General features: G+C 39.9%; 2 protein-coding genes, 7 non-coding genes and 1 pseudogene across 9 annotated transcripts; 1 reads left to right on the top strand and 9 right to left on the bottom strand.

The window, feature by feature from the left end:
- Positions 1 to 113: 113 nt before the first annotated feature.
- Positions 114 to 3972, bottom strand: LOC102533078 (histone H2A type 1). The gene is made up of 3 exons (XM_072944712.1): positions 3920 to 3972; positions 2046 to 2090; positions 114 to 1546 (listed from the first exon to the last, which is right to left on the bottom strand). The coding sequence occupies exons 1-3, from the start codon at positions 3929 to 3931 to the stop codon at positions 1175 to 1177; spliced, it is 429 nt and encodes a 142-aa protein (XP_072800813.1). The 5' UTR covers positions 3932 to 3972; the 3' UTR covers positions 114 to 1174.
- A 994-nt stretch (positions 3973 to 4966) lies between these two features.
- LOC102532586 (histone H4) lies at positions 4967 to 5345 on the bottom strand. Its single transcript, XM_015251767.3, has one exon. The coding sequence runs from the start codon at positions 5289 to 5291 to the stop codon at positions 4980 to 4982; it is 312 nt and encodes a 103-aa protein (XP_015107253.1). The 5' UTR covers positions 5292 to 5345; the 3' UTR covers positions 4967 to 4979.
- Positions 5346 to 6188: 843 nt separating this feature from the next.
- TRNAM-CAU (transfer RNA methionine (anticodon CAU)) lies at positions 6189 to 6260 on the top strand. The gene has a single exon. It is a non-coding gene; the product is annotated as a tRNA-Met (tRNA).
- Positions 6261 to 13033: 6773 nt separating this feature from the next.
- TRNAS-GCU (transfer RNA serine (anticodon GCU)) lies at positions 13034 to 13115 on the bottom strand. The gene has a single exon. It is a non-coding gene; the product is annotated as a tRNA-Ser (tRNA).
- A 4388-nt stretch (positions 13116 to 17503) lies between these two features.
- Positions 17504 to 17575, bottom strand: TRNAQ-UUG (transfer RNA glutamine (anticodon UUG)). Its single transcript has one exon. It is a non-coding gene; the product is annotated as a tRNA-Gln (tRNA).
- A 454-nt stretch (positions 17576 to 18029) lies between these two features.
- Positions 18030 to 18101, bottom strand: TRNAQ-UUG (transfer RNA glutamine (anticodon UUG)). Its single transcript has one exon. It is a non-coding gene; the product is annotated as a tRNA-Gln (tRNA).
- Positions 18102 to 19300: 1199 nt separating this feature from the next.
- TRNAS-UGA (transfer RNA serine (anticodon UGA)) lies at positions 19301 to 19382 on the bottom strand. Its single transcript has one exon. It is a non-coding gene; the product is annotated as a tRNA-Ser (tRNA).
- Positions 19383 to 19861: 479 nt separating this feature from the next.
- TRNAM-CAU (transfer RNA methionine (anticodon CAU)) lies at positions 19862 to 19933 on the bottom strand. The gene has a single exon. It is a non-coding gene; the product is annotated as a tRNA-Met (tRNA).
- A 365-nt stretch (positions 19934 to 20298) lies between these two features.
- Positions 20299 to 20369, bottom strand: TRNAG-GCC (transfer RNA glycine (anticodon GCC)). The gene has a single exon. It is a non-coding gene; the product is annotated as a tRNA-Gly (tRNA).
- Positions 20370 to 22212: 1843 nt separating this feature from the next.
- Positions 22213 to 22978, bottom strand: LOC102539075 (histone PARylation factor 1 pseudogene; annotated as a pseudogene).
- Positions 22979 to 23383: the final 405 nt, after the last annotated feature.

The raw sequence follows: 23383 nt of genomic DNA, 5'->3' as shown, positions 1-23383 counted from the left end.
CTAGAGGTGATAGGCAAACAGTGCGCCAAACGATTGACTTTGCTGTAGTGCCTAAATGAGATTATGGTTCGGTTCAGAATTTGAAGAGCCCGCGCTGATCTTTGATTTGCCAGTGGTTCTCATTTTGCTATTTCAATGTCTTAAAGATATCCCAAGCTACCAACCCCACCCGCCTTTTCCGCAGTATAGAATATTCTCCTCTCTAAAGATCTGGAGACTACTCAAGGTTTTGTAAACGGTACCAAAACTTGCTTCCTCACAACTAAAACCCGTTTACGATGCTATTTTCTCGTAAAACTCCCGTATCCCTGAACCACATTCCAAGCAGTCATGTGAAATAGCCAAGATAATAACACGTTGAAAAAGGTATATTTATATCCAATGGCTTTAACTGTTGAAGGCTTATAGATGTGAATGGAAAATGTTGCCTGTCATATCTGTTAAGGATGTTTGGAGGCCGCTCGCCCTTCTGAGTAAAATGGCCCACATTCTGTCTATGGAATGTGTGTCTCCCAGGCCTGGGTCATTCTCTCTTGCCTTAGAGATGGCACTTGCTTTAACACCCCCAAGCCTCTTAGCCCCTTCGGCCTTATGAGTTAGCCCGCAGTATGGAGTTATGTATCTTTCCGAATAAATCTTTTACTCAAAACAAAAACGTAGCTATCAAGCCACTACAACCATGATGCCAAGCCCTCAGCCACCACAGCCACCTCCAACGGTGCACCCTGTGGAAACTCAGGATGGTTAAGAACAGCATACTGGCCCTAGATAGATACGGTGCATAAAAAAAGAAATTTTAAGAGCCCAGACCCTTGCATCTTCCCTTACATAGAAAATACTAAGTTCATTACTCTGACATAGCTCGTTTTAATTAGTGGTAGTCTTTTGGCGTTCCCACTACCTCGTCTTGGTTGCAAAAACCCCTATATCCTGGCTCTTCCCTTTCTTCAGGGCAGTCTCAGATCTGAGACGCTGCCTCCCGAGCTTGAAGTCCTCAGAAATCTCACGAAATAAAACAGAATTCTCAGCTTCCGGCAGTGTCTTTTTTTCCCTAGTGGGCAGACTAAACCAGTGTTAGAATTAGTTACAAGCTCTCAAATGTGAAAACATGGATGGCTCTGAAAAGAGCCTTTGGGTATAAGGTTGTAGCTGCACGCACGATATTTAGGTAAGTTCACTTGCCCTTAGCTTTGTGGTGGCTCTCAGTCTTCTTGGGCAGCAGCACGGCCTGGATGTTGGGCAGGACACCACCCTGGGCGATAGTGACTTTGCCCAGCAGCTTGTTGAGTTCTTCGTCATTGCGGATGGCCAGCTGCAAGTGGCGAGGGATGATGCGCGTCTTCTTGTTGTCCCGGGCCGCGTTGCCGGCCAGCTCCAGGATCTCGGCCGTCAGGTACTCCAGCACCGCCGCCAGATACACCGGCGCGCCGGCCCCGACCCGCTCAGCGTAGTTACCCTTGCGGAGCAGGCGGTGCACTCGACCCACGGGGAACTGGAGCCCGGCCCTCGAGGAGCGGGTCTTGGCCTTGGCGCGAGCCTTGCCGCCCTGTTTTCCGCGACCAGACATAATGAAATAGCACAGACAGGTTAAAAATCCAAGAAAACGTTATGAAACGCAAGAAACTAGACTATTATACACTGCGGCGGTTTGGTAAAACAGCCTGTGCTATTGGCCGAACCCAAATTTCAGCCAATCAAAAGCCAGATCTAAACGCTTCTAATTTACATAGGAAGTCTGTAGTTGAAAGGTCAAATTACGTAAGGGTGAGCGAAGGAAAGAGCCAATGAGAGTATGGAATAGATAACAGCCTATCAGAGGTTACGATGCTGAGAAGGCCAATCAGAGAATGTAATTCTGCCATCCGTAATTTGCATATAGGCCAAATAAATACTAAGGCTATGTGCTTGTGGTTGTATTTTACCAGTGTTCTTTTTGTGGTGGTAGTTCTGTCTTATAATGCCTGAACCAGCTAAGTCGGCTCCAGCCCCGAAAAAGGGCTCTGGTTATTTTTATGACACAAGCTCTGAAAACAATAGGAAGTTACCTTTGTAAGAGATTCATTAGGGAAACCTCCAGCGTCTCGATGAACCTGGAAGAGGAGGATGGCTAAGTTGTCTCATCTGTGGAAAAGTCACAATTTACATCTGTATAATAACCTTACCCATATGAACTGTGCTTCTCATAGTTACCTTCCACAACTGACTCCCCACCCCCAGCATCTTTTGTCTTTAGTTGAAGATGGTATTTAAGGCGGTGGCTTCAGCTATTTCGTAGATGTACTCAGTTTGCTGGGTATCTCCAGGGTATACAGGAGGTATAGATGTTGCTACCTTGTTTTTCCTCCTGTTAATCATCAAATGGGTCAGCCAAAGAACCTCGAAAGGAAGGTTTTCCTCCCTACACCTACACAGACTTTTGTGAACATCAAACGAGTACATGTTATGGTGATGCTTGAAGAAAATTCCCTAAACCCCACGTATAATTAAGACACTCCTTTCTTGCTCTTCAAAGTTGATTTTAAATACATTTTAAAACCATGTGTTCATGAAATCTATAAGCACTTTTTAAGGGGCAACCCTCCAGGATATGATACAGTCCTGAATGTTAAATTTGGGGAAATTGCTTAAACTCTTGTGAGCATTTCCTTACCTCTGAAATGGGAATAATAATTAGCAACTGTATGGCATTGCTGGGGTGATCAATAGAACACAGGTAAAGCACTTAGGACGTTGTCTGCACAAAGAAAGTGCCTCCAAAATAGTAGCTGTTGCTAAAGCCTCTGGTTGAAGTGCTTGGAAGGTGCCCTTGGTCCTGCCCACTTTGGAATCTCAGAATCCTGAGGCCTTGAATGAAGTAAAGTAGGCCTCAAAGCCAGTAGCATTTGACACCAATTAGGATTTCTTTGTCTGGCAGTGTGACCAACATTCCAAACCCCTTTTAACAATCTAAGCCCCTCTTTTAAAATCATCTTCCCCTGAACTGTTGTGAGGACAACCTAGTGCCTGTGACTATTAGACTTCCCTGCTTTGGCCAATTCAAGCAACGTGTGGCTTATTTTCCAGGGATCTTTTCATGTCTCACCAGGACTAGTGGTACCTCTTTAATAGATGTGTTGGGTTATAAGGAAGGTTATACAGGAACTACTCACCTCCACTTGCCTCTCAGATCTCGTTTCCTTTTCCTCCACACCCTCTTGCCCTCCATCTGCTCAACCACAATAATTACTTGCTACCTCTAGGCTTTCCTTCTTGGTCTTCTATTAGGAACTTCACTTTCTCAATCTGTTCTCCTCTCATCACTTATAAGCTTGCTATTACCATATCATTTAAAATATCACCTCCTTCCTCCCCACACTAATGTCTTCCCCAGCTTCATTGGATTTCATAGCACCATCTGAAACACCATGTTTTATTTACCTGTTTTGTTTGTTTCCCTACCCTGACAAATAAAAGTCCAAGAATACAGAAATATTCAATTGTTCACTGCTATAATTCTATAGCATCAAGCAGTGCCTGGCACATGCTATGTGCTTTGTTTTGTTTGTTAATACCCTCATATGAATTCATCTCCTCAAACTGATACCTTAGCTCCAGTAACATCTTATTCATTTCATATTTAAGCACTGGAGTCTGTATCTTTAAAACAGACAAGATTCCAAATGACTCCACTGCTTTCTGGCTATCAAAGTATCACCCTACAAATTAGTTGCAGGCCACAAGGAGGAAAATTGATTTTACCAGGAAACCAGTTAAGTAACTCTAGGCCAGTGCTGGATCCATCATCTTGAATCTGGATAAGCCTGACATCAGGTGCTCTTGATGTTGTACAGTAGTATTTACATAAAAATCTTTAAACCGTTCCTCGACAAGAAAATTAACATGATTTCATTTCATTTAAGTCTGAAAAAATCACTTCTACCTTGCAGGGCATACAGGGTACAGGAGTCAAGGATAATGATCCATTCGGAAACAAATGAGACGAAGATAGTCTGCAGGCCAGGTCTACAGCAAATCAATGTCTGAAAAATAAGTGTAATCGAGGAAGACAAAACTTGTAGATTGAGACATGAGACAGAAACAAAGGCATGATTGGACCCTCCACTTAGCAAACCAGGTATCTAAGATGACATTTGCAGCATAACAAACATCTGTTCATTTGGACTGAGTATTAGAAGTTAGGGAATTTGGTTTTAGTTTGAGTGATTCTATGGGAACTATTGAACTATTTTAATAGTGCATACTTAATGTGACGTAAAATATTCTGAGTGTACAGCTTACTCAACTGTTAAATTCAGGTGGCATTAATGTTAAGTAACATACACTAACCACTTTTTTAAACGCTCATTAGAGGAAGTCAGAATATAGGGGTCTCCCCGCGTGTAAATTTTCATTTTTCCCCCAGTGCCGTTGGTACAAGGGTGTTGGTCGGCAGAGCCGAGCAGCAGCGTCACGCCACATGAGCACAGGAGCGCGCTCCTGCCCAGGGGAACGACCCGCCCCACTCGTGAGCTCGCCTCTTCCGGCCGCGGGTTCCCGCCGCGGGCGCCCTTTGTTCCCCGCCTTCGCCGCCATCTTGAGCACAGAAGAAAGGCGGGGTAAAGGCAGCCTCCAGTCGCTACATCGCCGGCAGTTTAAGCCAGTCTTTCTGGTACTCGAGAACGCTGCCTACATTCCTAACCCAGAGTAAATCTTTCTGGGGCAGATAGCACACACAAGCCTTTTCACTGTCACGTGAAGTATCATAGTGCGCAAGACTATACCTAAAACCACACTGCAGCAAGATACTTCAAGCTGAGATACTCACCTTTCTAGAACATAAACTGCGATTTAACGTTACTATTTGGCGACAAAAAAAGAAAAGCTAGATCCTAGAGAATAACCACTGTAGAATTAAGTGTTAGGCTCCTTTACCGAAAGTTGTGGGCGGCCCTAAAAAGGGCCTTTGGTAAAAAGTGTTAAGATTGCTGAAAACAGGAGACTTAACCACCAAAGCCGTAGAGAGTACGGCCCTGGCGCTTGAGCGCGTAGACCACGTCCATGGCCGTGACCGTCTTGCGCTTGGCGTGCTCAGTGTAGGTGACGGCGTCCCGGATCACGTTCTCCAGGAACACCTTCAGCACCCCGCGGGTCTCCTCGTAGATGAGGCCGGAGATCCGCTTCACACCACCACGTCGGGCCAGGCGCCGGATAGCAGGTTTAGTAATGCCCTGGATGTTATCTCGCAGAACCTTGCGGTGGCGCTTAGCACCCCCTTTTCCAAGGCCTTTACCTCCTTTACCGCGCCCAGACATACTAACACCGCTCAGAGAACTCAACAGGCAGAGCCTCGCAGGCAATTACCCTTATATGCGTGGATTTCGGACCGAATTGAGAACTGAAAGCGCGCTCTCGGGCACTTTCATTGAGCCCGCCAGCCCCCCCCCCTTGCGACCCTAGTTAGAGGTGACGTCACGACGACGTAGTCCCCGCCCACATAATGTGCCTTCCGCAGAAGCCTCTCCAGCCTAAATGGAAATTTTCGGACCTTTGTTTTTTTACAACTACATCAGACTACAAAAATTAACATTTCTTATTTATTATCTTTTGCTCCTTGGGATGCTTTGTGATGATTGCACAGGAGATTTGGCCCTCACGACCAGAACTGCGGCAACTTCCGTTGAAATGCGGAAGCCAACTTTGCTCTCAACTTTACAGTGCCTCCAGCATTTTTGCTGCCTGCAGTAAAGTTCCTTCAACCCAAACCCCCATCCTAAGAAACTCAGAAACTACAATACTTCACCCTTTCCATCACCAAACCAAGGAAAATCTGACCAAAAGGGTTTTCTTCCTGAAGGCGAGTACATGGTTGGTTAATGATTGCGTGGTACAATTCTCGCTCGCTGCGCGGAAGCCCGAGTTCCTTTCCCATCTCGTTTGTTTTCTTTCCTTATGTTTATTACAACATATAACTCTCATTTATCTATCCATCCCTCACCCCTGCGCCTGGTAACTTAACAATGTTAACGTTTATTTTTCTACTCTTCGTTTTGTTTTCTCTGGTTCTAGTAGGGACATTATTCCAGAGATTTGGCAACTTGTAGCCAGAATATTGAAATAAATAGGCGACCTCCCGTAGACTTCTCTTGAGGTTTAGTAAATCGCATCCGACCAAAGTTAAGAGTATTACTAGTAGAAGGTGCCTAGCAGGGAGCAGAGTGGCGCAGCGGAAGCGTGCTGGGCCCATAACCCAGAGGTCGATGGATCGAAACCATCCTCTGCTAAGTCAGGTGTTTTCTTAACTTACGTAGTTAAAATTTTGTAGGTTTGTCTCACAATAAGAAAATAAAATAAAATGGAGCCTTTAAAAAGAAAAAGTTTCTGGAATCAAAATAATTTCCTGAAAATAAAAGTGGAACTATTTACATTCATTAACTAAGGTCCTCTCATAATAAACCGGATTTCTTGGCTGCCAGGATGACCGTGCTATTGTTGCCACCAGTTATGACAGTTCTCGTGGCCCTATGAAGCAGGGAAAATGCTGAAATAAATTGAAGGCAAGGGTGGAAGCCAAGATACTGAGTTATAGTTCCTTCTATAACATAATTAGTAAAGCACTACTTCTTAGGTAATTATGACCATGTGGTTAAGGTGACCAACAAGAAATTTGGACCATCTTGACGCAGATTCTTTGCAACTACCAGAGATTTACTCTCTGGAATAAATAAGTAGCAGTTTGAGACAGTGCAGAGTTTGGGTGGCCACAAATGTACTCTGACCAGGGAAAACCACTTCAACCACTGCTGGTAAATGTGTCTCTACCTTCATTTACAATCTAACAGAATTATTCTCTATGCTCATTTTCTAAAGTATACATATGGACTGTTTTATATTTTCCTCTCTCAGAAAGGATTACTATTCAAATATTTATGTGTTAGATACTGTGCTAGGCGCTAAGAAAAGACATTAAGTAGCGTACAGTATAGACACGCTCTTAAGCAAGTAAATATGTAAAGATGTATGTATAATATATGTATAAGGTATACACAAGTATGTGTAATACAGATATTTCTTTAAAAAGATTGTATACTAAGTGCAATGGGACCAAGGGAAAAATGATAGTTATTTCCAGTAGCCCCATGACCACCAAGTAGTTGGTGATTCACTGGAAGGATTCACATGAATCAACATATACCCAAAGTTAGGATTTATTACAACAAAGGAAAAAGTGCAGACACAACAGGAAAAAGATATGCACAAGCAAATACTAGAGAAGGCTTTCTTGTCCTCCATCTTCAGGGATGACACAGTTGATCTTTTTTGCTTGAGGGGGAAAGCCATGGAAAGCAAAACACCAGTCATGCTCAAAAATTATTTTGGCTGGGTTTGCTCGATGATGATCTTCTGAAAGATGAAGTCTCCCACAGGCTGGAGAAATAACAATATATATATATATATATATGTGTGTGTATATATATATATATACACACACACACACACACACATACATATATATATACACACACACATACATACATATATATATATATACAGATGTTTGTGTGTGTGTGTGTGTGTATAATCTTATGTTGACCACTCCAAACTGGTCATCCCCACATGGATGTTCAGTGCACAACTCAAACTTAACATGTCCAAACAGAACTTCTCACCCTAACCACACACACTCCACCTTCAAAGCACTCCTTCTGCAGTGGTCCCCATCTCAGTAAATGGAAACTTTGTTGTTACCATAAAAAATTGTGGAGATGAATATGACTTCCCTATTTATCTCACACCCTCAATCCAATCAGCAAACCCTTCAAAACATATCCAGAATTCAACCACTTCTCACCACTTCCACCAACACTACCCATGATGATTTAGCCACCATCTTCCTGCTTCCATGAAAAAAAGGAGAGAACAACTCCATATTCAAATATTTCCAGGATAGAAGGATCTTTTTGTTACATAATCTCCACCTTAAAGTTAAACACAAAAAATCAAAAATATATGTTTATGAGAAATTCAGCATATTTATACTGAGCTCCTACTATTTGCCAGATGTTATTCTGCAGGCAGGAAAGAAAGACCATGTGAAAGGACCCATTTCTGTACTCCAGAAGATCCTAATTTATTAGTCAAGAAAATCCTACACTTATCACAAATGAGCCAGAAAGGCCAATGCTCCCAGGGTCTGGGATTTAGGAAAATTCAGGAAATGACTAATGTGAAGACTGTTGATATTATCTTCAAACAATGTGCATGAGGTCACAGACAGAGATTCACTGACAAGTTTGAAAGAAGACTTCCAAAATATAACTTTAAATTTATATCACGTTATAGGGCCAAGCCCTCTACTGAACATTATAAATGTTTTGACGATAAAATGATTTTATTGCAGCAGGTTTTTATGTTGATTCATCTATCAAATGTAAAATTTGTTACAGTCAAATTTTTTGTAATTCTACTGTAGTATTTATATTTTAATATATGGGAGCCTCAAATAATAGTAATGGCCCTGGACTTCTTGAAAACCCCGAGAAACCTATTCTTTTCTTCAAACAGATAGAGATATATTGTGACAAAGTGCTTTGATGTCACATTATAATAATCTGGGAAATACCAGAAGACCATGGGAAAGGGGGAAATTGTTATGCCTAGGGGCCTGCAGATATCCCTGCCAGGTGACAAGAAAAACAATCATGTAGATACTGCCATATATGTATATGTAGTAAGACTGCCTTCGGGGTGCGGTTTCCCTGACAACTGTCCAGGTAGGCATCCCAAATGCCTAGTGTTTGAAAATGGTGAGTGTGAGTATTAATAAGAAAGACACTCTGAGTTCTCTTTATTCAAAAATAACCCTCGATGCAGGCAATATGCAATCTTTTGGCATTATTTAGTTGCCACGAACTTCAGTTTCTCTGCTAGAAGGTCGTACAGTAAATGACTTTTCTGTCGATGGAGTACCCATATCCAGCAAGACCGAAATAATTATCGATGCTTACCCTCGTCGCCCCAGATAACCCTGGTAATCTAGAGTTTCCATTTTTCTAATGACGAAAAGCGCGGGAGGCGCGGAGGCCACTGCCTTTTTGTCATGATGTGACTTTCACAACTCAGGACGAGGTCAGAAAGCTCACAATACTTTCATTATGCTGTCTAAGTGGCTCAGCAAAATGCCACCCTCAGGGACCATGTGACCTAACGGATAAAGCATCTGACTTCGAATCAGAAGATTGAGAGTTCGAATTTCTTCGTGGTTAGCAGCTGTTTTTTTGCGCTTCTGTAGTAATTGCTATGTAGGAGGTTCAAAGTCATGTGTTTTCCGAACCCTTTTCTTCCTGTTCTATTTTTAAAAGATTATTCTCAAAAGCTTGGGAGAACGGTGTCAGGGATGAAGAGTGGCTGAAATTCAAAACTGAAATAAGCCCTTCTAATAATTTGGGAGGGGTCTCAAGTTCTCCCCAAATTTGGATTTGAGTGCCGGACTTTCAGCTTCACAGGCTGGGCTTGTGTTGAGCCTCTTTGAAAAGGGAATTCTGCCCTGTAAGCCGAGCTCTCTGTAACTGAGGCCCCAGTGAACAGCACAGGGGGAACCCTGCTGCTGCTTCTTCCTGATGGCTTCCCCCAAGGCCACAACGTCTTCTTCACATTTCTCTTCTAGTCTGAGTTCCAGTTGCTGCTGGAGTAAAGCCTGTCACTGGTTTTCACTCTTCGCCTATCTTTTCCATCCTAACTTTCTCTTTTCCTTTGGTTTTGTTGCCATCAAAAGAATGAGAACTCATGTCCAAACCTAAATTACAAAGCAGAATGTTAAGGCCATTAAGAGAGCCCAGATGTTTTCAGAGTGTGTATGCAAACAGGAAGGCAGAGAAGATAGCTGCGTGAAATATACAAAAACATTTTTTGTGTGCCTAAATAACTGAATTTAATAATAATTTAGGATGAAGAAAACTTAATTTCTAATTGTTGACGTCCTGGTGAACATACGGTGTTTGATTTCAGATAGATGCAAATGTTGGGTTCAAATCCCATGGAGGTCATTAGTGCTTTTGCTAGGTCAAAGCAATGAATATTAAAACATGTAATAATTACCTCTTTGTTTCCCCAGTGATAGAGGCAGTTAACTTTTACATAACATCTCCCGTTTATCCATCACTTAGCCAAGTTAAAAGGAGATGGTCAAAAAGTTGAAGACAGCCTCTGCATGTCAGAAGAGTAAAAGATTTTTCCAGTTTTCTGTATTTTAACATGCTATATTTTTGTTTAGATAGGGGCTGCTTTGGGCCAAGTGACAGCTTTTAATTTTTATTTAGTAATTCTATTTATTTTCCATTGTGACTTCTTTCATATAATTTAACATGGTCTGGTGGTCTTCTATTATTTAGGCGTAACATAGTGCATGTGGCCCATCCCTTATTGATTATACATTTCTGCTGTTACTGGTATTTATTCTTATAAAGAGTACTGTTTTCTATATTCCTATAGCAGGTATCTATTTGCATATGTCCTATTTCCTTGGGATAAAATTGCTGCAGTAGAATTTCTGAGTTAAAGAGTATGTATATTTAAAGCTTTTGATATAAATTGCCAATAGTCCTACAAAAAAGGATTTCTGATTTACAAGGCCTCCAGAAGTGTGGTTCACTACTCATTAGTAGACAGATACCAAACTTTATTATACTACTTTCCATTATTAGAGTTGACTTACTTGTTAAGTATCTACTAAAAGTTAGACATTAATAATGTAAGTGATATGTTTCTCTTTTATTTCACTTGAAATACTTCCTGGTATATATTAGGTGTTTAATAAAAAAGGTAGTAGGTGCTATGGGAAAAAGCAAGAAAGGGAAGGGGATAGGGAGCAGTGGTCAGGTAAATTCCAGTGAAAGTGATATTTGATTAAAAGAGGTGAGGATTTGAACCAAGGAAATATTGGAGAAGAGTTCCAGGAAGAGGGAATAACAAGTGCCCCTGGGCCTTTGCACTCAGTGTAAAAGCCAATTTTTTTAATTGAAGTATAGTCAGTTACAATGTGTCAGTAACAATGTGCCAATTTCTTGTGTACAGCATAATGCTTCAGTCATACATATACTTACATATATTCATTTTCATATTCTTTTTCATTATAGGTTACTACAAGATAGTGAATATAATTCCTTGTGCTTTACAGAATAAATTTATTTATCTATTTTTATATAAGTAGTTAATATTTGCAAATCTCTAACTCCTAATTTAGCCCTTCCCACCTCTTATAAGCCAAATGTAATTACATTGAGTGAAAGGGGAGTGGAGGGTGGGAAAATTCAGAGCAGTGAGTGGCATCATTTGATGTACCTTTTAGCAGAATCATGCTGGCTGCTAGCTTGAGGACAGGTTGTAGCAGAGCAAGGTGAGAGGAGTGAGAGGGGAGAGTGGGAGGCTGGCTCATGATGGCCTGAACTGCAGTGGCAGCAGTGGAAGTGTTGAGAAACTGATTCTGTGAATATATTGTAAAGAAAGAACCAAGAGGCTTAGCTCTTTTCTACTTAATGTATTGCACTTTCCTTCTCTCTTTGGTATTTAAGAAAAAAAAAACATACCCTTTGGGTTTAAAAGAGGTGAGGAACAGGGGCAAAACTGTCTCAATCTACCTCCCAAATTTGGAACAGGAGATTAGCACATTTCAAATCATCCTCTGATGTATGTTAAAAGAAGTGACAAACACTCTAGGTATATTCTACCTGGACGAAGTTTTGATCTTCTCTCTCTCTCTCTCTCTCTCTCTCACACACACACACAATGCCTGTGATTATTTTATACATACCTGTTGAATATTTACAGTGTGCAAAGATGAAAGACAAAGCTATAAAAGGGTGGTACCCCTACAACCTTATTCTCAAATAAGGTAAAGTGAGGATGGAGGGGAAAGAAGGGGAAGACTAATCAGGCATCCAATTACCTCTGGTTCTTTTTTGGAGAAAATGCAAAATCTAAACAGCATATCACCCAATTCCTCAAGAATCCACTTCAGCTTCCAATCTGGATCATCATCTCCTGAGCCTATTTTCAAGATTAAAGGGTCAAAGTTTGTAAATCCTCTTTGAACCACATATACCACAAAAGCCATAAATTATTAGGGAAAATTCAAAGACAGATATTGTTTCAAAATCTTACTTCATAGGTCTCCATCCTCCAAAACCTTTGGGAGATTTGCTGGCCTATGACAAGCATACTTCAGAAGGATTTTCCAGGTATTAAAATTCACAATCCCAATCACGGGATTGGAACATGTTGGAAAGGCTTTTATCACCTTAACCACTTGATCTAAAAGAACTTGGTTTCCAGGAACCTTAGTAAGGAAAAATTGGTTATATAAATTTTTTAACAATTAATTTGTCTAGTCTCTACCTCAGTTTTGTCATCTGTAAAATAAAGACAGGTGATGGGCGGGGTTGGGGGGGTGCGGGCCGTGGACTTTCAAAGAGATAATCTTTACAGTCCCTTCCGTGAATCCTCAAATGAAGGCATCATTCTCCTCTTTGTATTTTAGATGAATAAACAAGGGTCTTTTCCAAGTGCTCCAGACTCTGTTTCTTCCTTCTTTGATCATCTTCTGCCTCTTAGATCTGAATTTTAGCACATAATCCCATGAAAATCTCACCTGCCCCCTGTTTTCGCCTTACAGTAAGCTACAGAAAGGGGTTGAGTATACAGTATAGAATTACTACTCCCTAGTGGCGTGTAATTTGCCACCACTCCTGGAACACAAGCAGGAGGGAGGCGGAAGACTAGTTGACTCAAAACTCATAGAGTAAGGCAGAGGGTCCAAAATCTGAGTTTTTGATACAGATGGAGAAGCTGGAGAACAGGTGAGCACACCTGTGCCTGGGCAGATGGAGCAGAGTTAGATTTTTAACTCTCCCATACATGTGATATGACGCAAACCTCCTAATTCCTCTATAAAATGTGCTGATGATGGGTGTTAACAGCGATCATTCGCCCCATCCGCTGCCTGCAGCACAACAGCTACCAACAAGCAGGTTAAAACCTTACTCTCACACTATAGTGTAGACGACGAGGATGGGATTCGAACCCACGCGTGCAGAGCACAATGGATTAGCAGTCCATCGCCTTAACCACTCGGCCACCTCGTCACTGGCGCGAGGTGATCTGGATAAGTATTATGTTTCTTTTCTTTCTATTATCTTCTGCTTAGGAAATCATATTATTATTTTGTTCTCATCGTTGTTGTTTTTCACTAATGAAGACAAAGTCTTTGGTTTCTACAAATGGCCCTCTTACTTTGTTAAAGGGAGTAAAAATAAGGAAGAGACTACAGTCCAGGGAGGGAGGGGAGCCGGCCAAAGATGTGGATCTGAAGAAAATTACAAAATATTCTTACTAAGGGAAAATGAGAGAACCTAACAGAGAAGAATGGACTTAGTGACTACTCTTGTTTTAAAAATCAAGTTGAATTTTGTCATTTCTTTTCAACTATGTATATTAAGCCATCATTAAACTAGTTATATTCATATAACTCCTCAGCAGGAGGAGTATTCTCCATATGAGACATTAACACCTTTCCTTTAAGATCAAGAACTAGACAAGGGTGTCTACTCTCACCACTCTTATTCGGCATAGTAATGGAAGTCTTAGCAAGAGCAATAAGACAAGATAAAAAATAAAAAGCATCCAAATAAGAAAGAAAGAAAGAAAATAGTCTTAATTTGCAGATGAATATGATCTTATATGTAGAAAATACTAAAGACTCAACCAAAAACCTTTTGAAACTAACCAACAAATTTTGTAAAGTTGTAGGATATAAAATCAATATACAGAAATCAGTTGCATTCCTATACACTAGTGATGAAATATCTTAAAAAGAAGTAAAGTAACCCCATTCACAATAAAATCAAAAGCAATAAAATACTTAGGAAGAAATTTAATCAAAAAAGTGAAAGAATGGTACAATGAAAATTACAAGACTTAGATGAAAGGAATTGAAGAAGACACAAACAAGTGGAAAGCTATCCCATGACCGTGGAGTAGAAGAATTAATATTGTTAAAATATCCATACTACTCAAAGCCATCTATGGATTTGAGCAATCTCCATCAAAATTCCAATAGCAGTTTTTAACAAATAGGAAAAAAATCCTAAAATTTGTTTGGAACTACAAAAGACCCTGAATAATCAAAGCAATTCTGAGAAAAAAAAAAAACAAACAAAGCTGGAGGCATCACTCTGCCTGATTTCAAACTACACTACAAAGTTATAGTACTCAAAACAGTAGACATAGGCATTAAAAATAGACACAGACCAATAGAATAGAATACAGAGTCCAGAAATAAACTCCCACCTATATGGTCAATTAATATTTAACAAGGGAGCCAAAAAATATTCCCAATAGGGAAGAACAATATCCTCAATAAATGGTGTTGGGGAAACTGGATAATCACATATAGAAAAATGAAATTGGACCTCTATCTCACACCACTCACAAAAATTAACTGAAAATGCATTAAAAACCTAAACATAAGACCTGAAACTGTAAAAGTCCAAGAAGAAAACATAGAGCAAAATCTCCTTGACATTAACCTTGGCAATGATTTTTTGACACCAAAAATACAAACAACAAAAGAAAAAAATCAACAAGTTGGACTACATCAAACTAAAACCTTCCGCACAGCAAAAGAAACCATCAACAAAATAAAAAGACAACCTATGGAATGGGAGAAAATATTTGCAAACCATATATCATATAAGGGGTTAATATTCAAAATATATAAAGAACTCATACAACTCAGTAAGAAAACCAAAAACAATCTGATTTTAAAATAGACAGTGGAACCAAATAGACATTTCTCCAAAGAAAACATCCAAATGGCCAACTGGCATATGAAAAGATGCTCAGCATCACTAATCATCAGGGAAATGCAAATCAAAACCACAATGTGATATCACCTCACATCTGTTGGAATGGCTATCATCAAAAAGACGAGATAACAAGTGTTGGTGAGGATGTGGAGGAAAGGGAACCCCTGTGCACTGTTGATGGGAATGTAAATTGGTGTAGTCACTAAGGAAAACAATATGAAGGGATCTCAAAAAGTTAAAAATAAAATTACTGTATGATCCAGCAATTCCACTTGTGGGCATTTATCCAAAAGAAATAAAAACAAGATATTAAAAAGATATGTGCATTTCCATGTTTATTGCAGCATTATTCACAATAGCCAAGCTATGGAAAGAACCTAAGTTCTGTCAACGGATGAATAGATAAAGAAAATGTGGTAAATATATACAATGGAATAGTTTTCAGCCAGGAGAAAGAAGGAAATCCTTCCATTCATGACAACGTGGACTTTGAAAGTATTATGCTAAATGAAATAAATCAGCTAGAGAAAGACAAATACTATATGATTTCATTTGTATGTGGAATCTAAAAATATGTTACCTTACATGGTAAAAGATTTTTCAGATACGATTAAATTGAGGATTTGGAGATGGGGAGATTATCCTGGATTATCCAAGTGGACCCAAAGGAAGATCAGATTCAATAGTAGGAAATGTGACTGCAGAAACAAGAGGTGACACACAGAAGGAAGAGGCCACTAGAAGCTGAAAAAGACAAGGAAACAGATCCTTCCCTGAAGTCTCCAGAAGGAACACAGCCCTGCTGACACCTTGATTTTAGACTCTGATCTCCAGAACTGTAAGAAAATAAATCTTTTTTGTTGTAAGCCATTAAATTTGTGGTAACTTGCTATATCAGCAATAGGAAACTAACAGAGATTCTAAAATATTACCATAACTGGGACTTACTAGGCAGGAAGAAGTTTGCAGGACTTTTTCTGGAACAATTTTAAGAAGCCAGAGGCATTCATGGGGGCTCTTCTTTTGCTGTCACTGATAGCACTGGAAGATACATGTTGAAACTGTGGCGAGAAAGTCAACAGAAGTCGTTCAGAGTCCCACTGACAGCTGTGATTACTGTATTCAGAAACCAGAGGGTTAACCATCACACCATAAGACCTTGGTATTACAAACCTTCAAGGAAGGACGTGTATGCTAATGCATCTGTTCATTGATCTTTAAAATGTTTGGGCACAAACTCAATCTAAGAAACAGTAAGAGAGAGCCTCCTATATATAGACAATGGAAGATCTCAGATGACAATGTTAGCGAGGGTATCACTCTATGGTTTGGACATTTTCATGTCTTGGTTCAGATTAGCCTACAGAGCATTTGCCTGAGCGCCAGAGAAGAGTCACAGGTGGGGCCTCTGACATATGAACTCTTAATAACCTAAGCAAAAAATTAACTTATGAGGATCTGACTGACTTCAGGCAGGCTCTAGGCAAAGAAAAAATAAGCATCGAGAGGAGATATTCTAGCAAAACATGAGGATGTTGGGGAGAGGGCAATTTTCAGCATCCAGGGGAAAGACCAAAGAGCTGGATGTTGATGGAGGAGGAGAAATGCAAGTCTACAGGAGTGTCTATATATCAGGGTGTATTCCTGGTTCAGGAAGATGTGAAGGCAAGGTCACCAAAATTGAGACAGATCCACTGAGATTTGAAGTCCAGGTGCTAACCACTACATTATGAGGGCCTTAAAGTTGGATCTCTACTGAAAGACTGATGTACACTTCTAAAATGTCAGTTATTCTCCAAAATAATGCAGACAACACATAAGCTAAAGGAGTTAGAACCGTCTCTAATGTACTAAGACATACTCAACAAGGGTATCACTGTGTAGTGGGAACTTTTTCAAGACAATGTTAGTGTTTGGAAGCCACTGGAGCACTCTAAGTAGGCTCCAGGAAAGGAAGGACTTGAGTTGCAGGGATCATAAAATATAAACTCTTTATCACTGGAGCCAGGATTCTAACTTCACAGAATTGGAAGAACTCTGGGCAAAAAGGAAAAACGGGACATCATGTGTAAGGGAGAGAAGGGCTAGAATTCTGGAGGTGGGTAGTCAGAGATAATGTCTGTTGGCCAGTGGCTCTATGTTGCTTTAGGTGTTGATTTCGAAGTAACTGACAGTGCCTGCAGCCAGATGTGTACATCTGGCTTAACGCTTTAAGAGAACCACAGAGGGAAATTAGTAAGATGTTGCTAAGGTCCCAAAGAGATTTGGACTCAAATTGCTGGATTCAGAGTCCACAGTGCTAACTCAGATCCTGACATGAGAAACTGTCTGCCTTCTACTACAGTTCTTATGAATATTCTTGCATCAGGCCGATGTTTTAAGAGGGCTTCAGAGAAAAAAAGATTTGCAAGAGGGGCCTCTGACACATGATCTTTTAAGACCCTGAACACGCAAACAACAGGGCTGACTTTAGGAAATCCAGGGAAGTGTAGATGTCGAGAGAGTGGATAGTATTCCACAAAGACCCAAGATGATATAAAGAGGATACTTTTCAAGAGACCGAGAAGAGTTACCTTCCAGAAGGAGAAAGCATGGGTGGGAAGGTTATATCCATAAAACAGTATACATTGTCGATTTGAGGAAAACAGGCCACCAAAAACTTAAGTAGGTCCCACCGAGATTTGAACTCGGATCACTGGATTCAAAGTCCAGAGTGCTAACCATTACACCATGGGGCCACCATGAGTGATTTTTTTTTTTTTGGTGGAATTTTTATGAAAATTCATTGAAGAACCCAGCATACCAAGTATTTTGTGAACTATAATTTTCGGTTTTTAAATATTGAGAATCTGATGTATCCCAGACAGCAGAGGCTCCACGCGACAACCAGGGCTCCCAGGAACTACGAAAATCTCTGGACCCGGTGTGGGTTAGAAACTAATGGAACTCGAACCCAGAACTGAGGTCCGGGATGGGAACCGCGAAAAGTCACGCAGACAATAATCTAAATTTGCAAATATCTGAGGGGGCTCTGATTCAACGAAGGAGGGGCCAGATATGAAATCCCAGAGGAAAGCGTGGGGGATGCTGTTCTCGTTGCTGATGGGCAGCTCAAATGCTAAGGTGTCTGTAGCCTCCTCGAGGTACCACGGTGATTTAAGAGACTCGAATGGAGGACACTAAAAGAGCGTTAGGTCCCACCGAGACTTGAACTCGGATCGCTGGATTCAAAGTCCAGAGTGCTAACCATTACACCATGGGGCCGTGACACGTGCATTTTCGAGACAATACACTTTCTTCCTGGAGAGATTTTGGGACCTTGTCTTGAGTGTGTCATATGCGCTTCATTGAAATGAGTTGTGTCTTGAATGAGCGAAGAAGGGCTTAGTTCCCTGAATCCCGTGAGGCAACAAAAATGCTCCACAGTACGAAGACGAACAGAGCTCACTTTGCTTGTAATTTTTCTCAGGATCCCTGCAGGATTTGAGTGCTGGCATTCCTTACAAAACGAAAGCTGCATTTACTGAATTCCTAACCTGGGCCGTGAATATTTGTCTATATATGGGTTTGTAGAAGAAAGTGTCAACACTTAAAAATCCTCTAGGACATGTGTGAATAGAAAACTCAAGAAGAAAAAAAGTTTAATATAAGATGGGAAGTTATTGGTAATTTCAGGACTAAGAATTTTTTTTCCTTTTTAAGTATTTTTACATCCTTCTTTTTGCTTATCTTCATTTCCTGATGGATTGATTGCAAGTTTAATACAAGATGAATTTTTCTTTACATTTTTTATTGATTCATACTCATTTTACAGTGTTGTGTCAAATTCCACTGTTCAGCACAATTTTTCAGTCATTCATGGCAAGATGAATTTTTGTTATATTTAATTTATGTTGCATATACTGCATGTGTAGTGATAGAAAGTTTTAGCAAGCAAAACAGTTTTTTTTTTAATAAAATTTAGCCAACATCTGAAAGCAGTTTTGAAAATTCTTTAACTGATGCTTCCTCTCTACAATCTGGCTTCTCAAGAGGAATGATAAGAGGGCTCTAGAAGGAGGAAATACTGAAAATTTCTGTTTGAGATATTAATTCCAAACATCAAAATACTCAGGAGTAGAGTAGTCATGCACTGGATGTAGGTAAATTCTTGGAAGAACATCAAGCGGGGAAGATAGAAGCAGGCGAGTTTTCAGAAATCAGACCTGAGCTGAAGTTCAGATAGGGAGATAGCAATTCAAAATGAATTCATGCCTGAGCACTTTTTCAAGGTATTTATAATGGTCTCAGAAACCCCTAGTGTTTACCCAAAGTCATTTTCAAAGATTTTCTCTATACTAGAATTACCTGATTCCAATTTTATGGAAGAAGGTAAGGATAACAGAAAAGAGCGTATACTCTTGATGTTTTAGTTTCCACGGTTGGTCCAGGAAGGTGAAGTACCTGGAAAGAAAACGTACCTCCGTAGCCGGCAGGATTCGAACCTGCGCGGGGAAACCCCAATGGATTTCAAGTCCATCGCCTTAACCACTCGGCCACGACTACATGCCTGTTTATCAACTCAAGATATATTCCCATGAGGAATAATATCTTTCCTGTTACAACCGTCCTTTCATTTTAATAACTGCTCAGGGATGCCTGTTATCATGGTAGAAAGATCAACAATTTGAAGATTGAGATGTTGATTACAGGCGTCACTATAAATTGTAACTCTTCGTCGGGCCTATTAGATACCAAAAACCTTAACGATTGTCACATTCCAATCCCTGAGAGGTGTTGTGGTCCCCAAACTTGACGGACCAAATTATAGTAGACGTAATGAATAAGATTTACCAGACGTAATAAGATTTACCTCCGCTAAAAACGGGAAATAAGTATTTCTAACAAACTGCCTTAGGGATTCTTACATACCCAGAATTGGTTCACAATCTCTATGTGGTAGTCTGCGGTAAACTTTCTTCTAGCCCATTCTGTAAAAGGGAGTTTCAATCAAGGCGGGGGGGAAGGAAAAAAACATACACACATAGCAGAGGATGGTTTCGATCCATCGACCTCTGGGTTATGGGCCCAGCACGCTTCCGCTGCGCCACTCTGCTCCAGTGCTGGCAATATTTTTTAAATTCATATTTCAAGGTTAAAATTTTTGGCAATTATTTAACTCTGAGAAATTAATCTATGAATATCTTTCTAAGCTGCTTCGAAGAGTAGAAAGACTACATTTATGTCTATAAATGGCTACACTCCACCAGACACTACCGACTTAGAATTCGCCTCCGAAAGACTTCTATCAGTTGAGATCGGAATTTCCTTTATAAAGGTGACATTGTAAAAGGGTGATTAACTGTGGCTTCTCTCAGCCATACTCGGATACCAGAAGGATAATTACCTTAAAATATTTCTTGTTTGTGATTTTTCAAAGAAAATGTTTTCCATCGCAGAGAGGGGGAAAAAAACAAGCATTTGCATTGGCCGGGAATCGAACCCGGGCCTCCCGCGTGGCAGGCGAGAATTCTACCACTGAACCACCAATGCGCGGTACGTTTCTCTTTCTCTACTTATCTACATATAGTTATAATAACATGGTTCCTAAATTGTTAGTAAACCAGCAAAGATGGATGTTTTTTCCCTAAGATTTTCTCAAATCAAATTAAATAAAAGATTATCTCTAAATATTCTGGGGAACCCTGTGAACTAGAAGGAAGCTGAACTGCAGATAATGCGACGCTTTGGAGCCGTTTGAAAGTGAAAAACACCTGTAAATAGGTGACGTATAAAAATGTTTTTCTCCATCCCTCTCTCAGTTTAAATCTTTAATGAAAACACTTTCTAAAAAAAGTCTCTCGTTTAGGAGGCAAGCCAATGCGGTTAATTACTAACCCAAAGTGCTCAATTCAAGTGTCAAACATCAAGTACTTCATTTCGGAAAAAAGACGTCCCATTGTCATTCTGTTTACGGAGACCCAAGTTTGGTAAGAAGGGTATTGCCACCAGTAGCTGAGGTCATTGTGGCACTTTGAAACCAAAGTCAAACGAGGCCTGGAAATAAATGAGTTATCGTCTCTGTTTTTTCAGAACTTTTTTGTTGTTTTGGAGAAAAATCCAACACAGAGAAAACCACTGACATCAATGAAAATAATCTCTACTGAAATGAGTCTTGAGTTTGGGCTTTAGGGAAGTAGTGGATTCAGATAGCTTGGATTACAAAGTACGTGAAAGCCTGGAGGTTTTTCACTCCCGTTTCTATCTCTTCAGCTCTTCTTCAAAATAGAGAAGCTGAGTATTTATTTGGCAGCTATGATTAGGATTCTTTGAAGGGGAAGAATAGCAGGATGCCTTTTAGCAAATTAAGAGGTTATTAATGTTGATCTTAAAGAAAGAATTTGGGCCATAAATTAGGTTTCTCCAAATTCTAGCAAAAGAATACCAAATAACTGGACATACGAGAGATATCAATAACTTGGCCTCATTTGTTAGTTCTTATTTTCTTATATGTAAATGGAGCCTACAGTGGTTGACTTATATTCCTCTAAGAACCATAAAGTTAACTTAAAATGATGCCTACTAAAACCTTGAAAAAAAGTATAAAACCACCAGATAAATATTAGCTACTGATTTTTACTTCATGGAACATTTTAATGAACACTGAAAGTCAGAAGTTGTACCTTACTTCCATTATAAACAGAAATCTTCAGAATAATGCACATAGTTAGTGCTCAGGTTAGTTGTGCTGAATTGATTGCATAGTGTGGGCTATTTTAGAACAAATATCTAAAGTGTATTCTTTGTGTGTGATATAAAAATAATTTTATATTGTGCACTCTATTTCCTTTTATTTTATTTACCATTTTTCAAATGCTACCCCCTTAAAATGTCACCAAAAACCTCATTGAAAGAACAAAGCTGAGTTTATTGGACAAGAGAGAACACTATCTTAGGAGTCTTAATAGTGTCTCAGAGGGGAAAGTGCAAAATTGAGCTATTTACTGAGATTTTCACAATCTGAATTGTTTTGGTGAGTCAAAGTGGGAACTTGGTTAGGGTTGAATAAGGATCGGGATAAGTTTTAGGATTGGTAGACCCAGCTAGGAGATGATTTTGAGGTTAAACATTGTATTCATTATCTATTGCTGTGCCTAAAACTTAGTGGCTTAAAGCAACAAACAATTACTATCTCATATTTTCTGTGGGTGTGGAATTCAGGAGTGGTTTACCCAGGTGGCAATCTTTTACAAGGTTGCAAACAAGATGTTGACAAGAGTTGCAGACATCTGCTTACTTGGGGCTGGAGAATTTTCTCCTTCTTCTCTTCTTCAGCTTCTTTTTGTAATGTTTCCATCAATTTGCTCTTCTGTCTTCCTTAAAAACCAAATAAAAATCATAAGTTTAATGCCAGTGCTTTAAGTTGGTCTATATTCTCTTGACTTCTATGTGCCAGATAATCTTCAATAATCTCTGGGAAGAGGTTCCTCTTCCATAGATTACATACAAGAGGTAAAAGGTGGCTAGCAATTTTATGAAAATAGTGTAAACTATAGAAAAAAGAGATCATTCCCAACTCAAGCCAAATGCCATAATCACATTCATCATTAGCAAAATGCACAAAAGTCATCCTTTCCTGAATGGGAGCAAATGCTTTCAGTCTCTCTTCATCACTTGGCACCTCAACAATTGTCTTGAAACTGCTCTTGAGGTTGGTGTCTATTTCAGGGAGCTCTCTGGACCCAACATCATTTTTATCTATTGAGACAATGAAGCCTGCACCATGAATGGTCTTTATCACAACTTTCTTACCTCTCTGTTTCATCTTCATGGTTCTCTGTTGCAGGGACTACCCTAATTGTCTTCTTCTGTGAGTTTTTCAGCTATGTTTTTCAAGACACTGGCTTTCTGTTTATCTGTTACTTCTTTAAGCTTTTTCATCAGAAATAATTTGCAATAAACAATTTTATCACCATTTTTTATCGCCATTTTTAAACAGTTATGTCTTTTTGCTTTGTTTCATTTGTACCCACATATACAGGAAGTTCATCAGGAGAATTCCTGCAATATCCCATGTGGTTTTATTATCTCCAGTGAATGGTCCAGAACTCAGAAGTATCATAAAATCTCCAGTTAAGGTTAAAATTCAGCCTTGCTGATTTTTTAATTCATTTTCTATTTTCCAGCAAGTTCACAGCCACAGTTCAGATCACTTTCATCCTAGTCATGAGGTTCTCTAGAGGCTAACTTAGTAATGAGAAGGGACCCTTTGTGACCTACCGTTGTCAAGGACTCCTTTGACTAAACTTCAGTCAGGCTTCTCTGAGTGCTCTTCTCTGCTAGGCCTTCCTGAGTCCAGTTTTAGCAAGAATCCTGCTAAGCCCGTTTATTGAGCATCCCTCCACTCTTGATATCTAATCAAGCTCTTTTCTGTAATTCACCATCCCCTGACCAGCTCCCTGCCCACTTGCTATAAATCCCCAGCTGTCCTTGCTAATATTTGGAGTTAAGCTCAGTGTATATTGAAGTCTCTTATTCTCTTAGCTTCTATGAAATCCGTCTGATCG

Source organism: Vicugna pacos, chromosome 20 (genome assembly GCF_048564905.1).
Source record: "Vicugna pacos chromosome 20, VicPac4, whole genome shotgun sequence".
Lineage (NCBI taxonomy): Eukaryota > Metazoa > Chordata > Mammalia > Artiodactyla > Camelidae > Vicugna > Vicugna pacos.
This window is presented reverse-complemented; position numbering and strand designations above follow the sequence as displayed.

Coding starts and splice junctions, on each gene's coding strand:
- LOC102532586 (XM_015251767.3), bottom strand. CDS start 5,291: ATGTCTGGGCGCGGTAAAGGAGGTAAAGGCCTTGGAAAAGGGGGTGCT.
- LOC102533078 (XM_072944712.1), bottom strand. Junction 1,547..2,045: donor CTAATGAATCTCTTACAAAG/GTAACTTCCTAT, acceptor CGCGGAAAACAG/GGCGGCAAGGCTCGCGCCAA.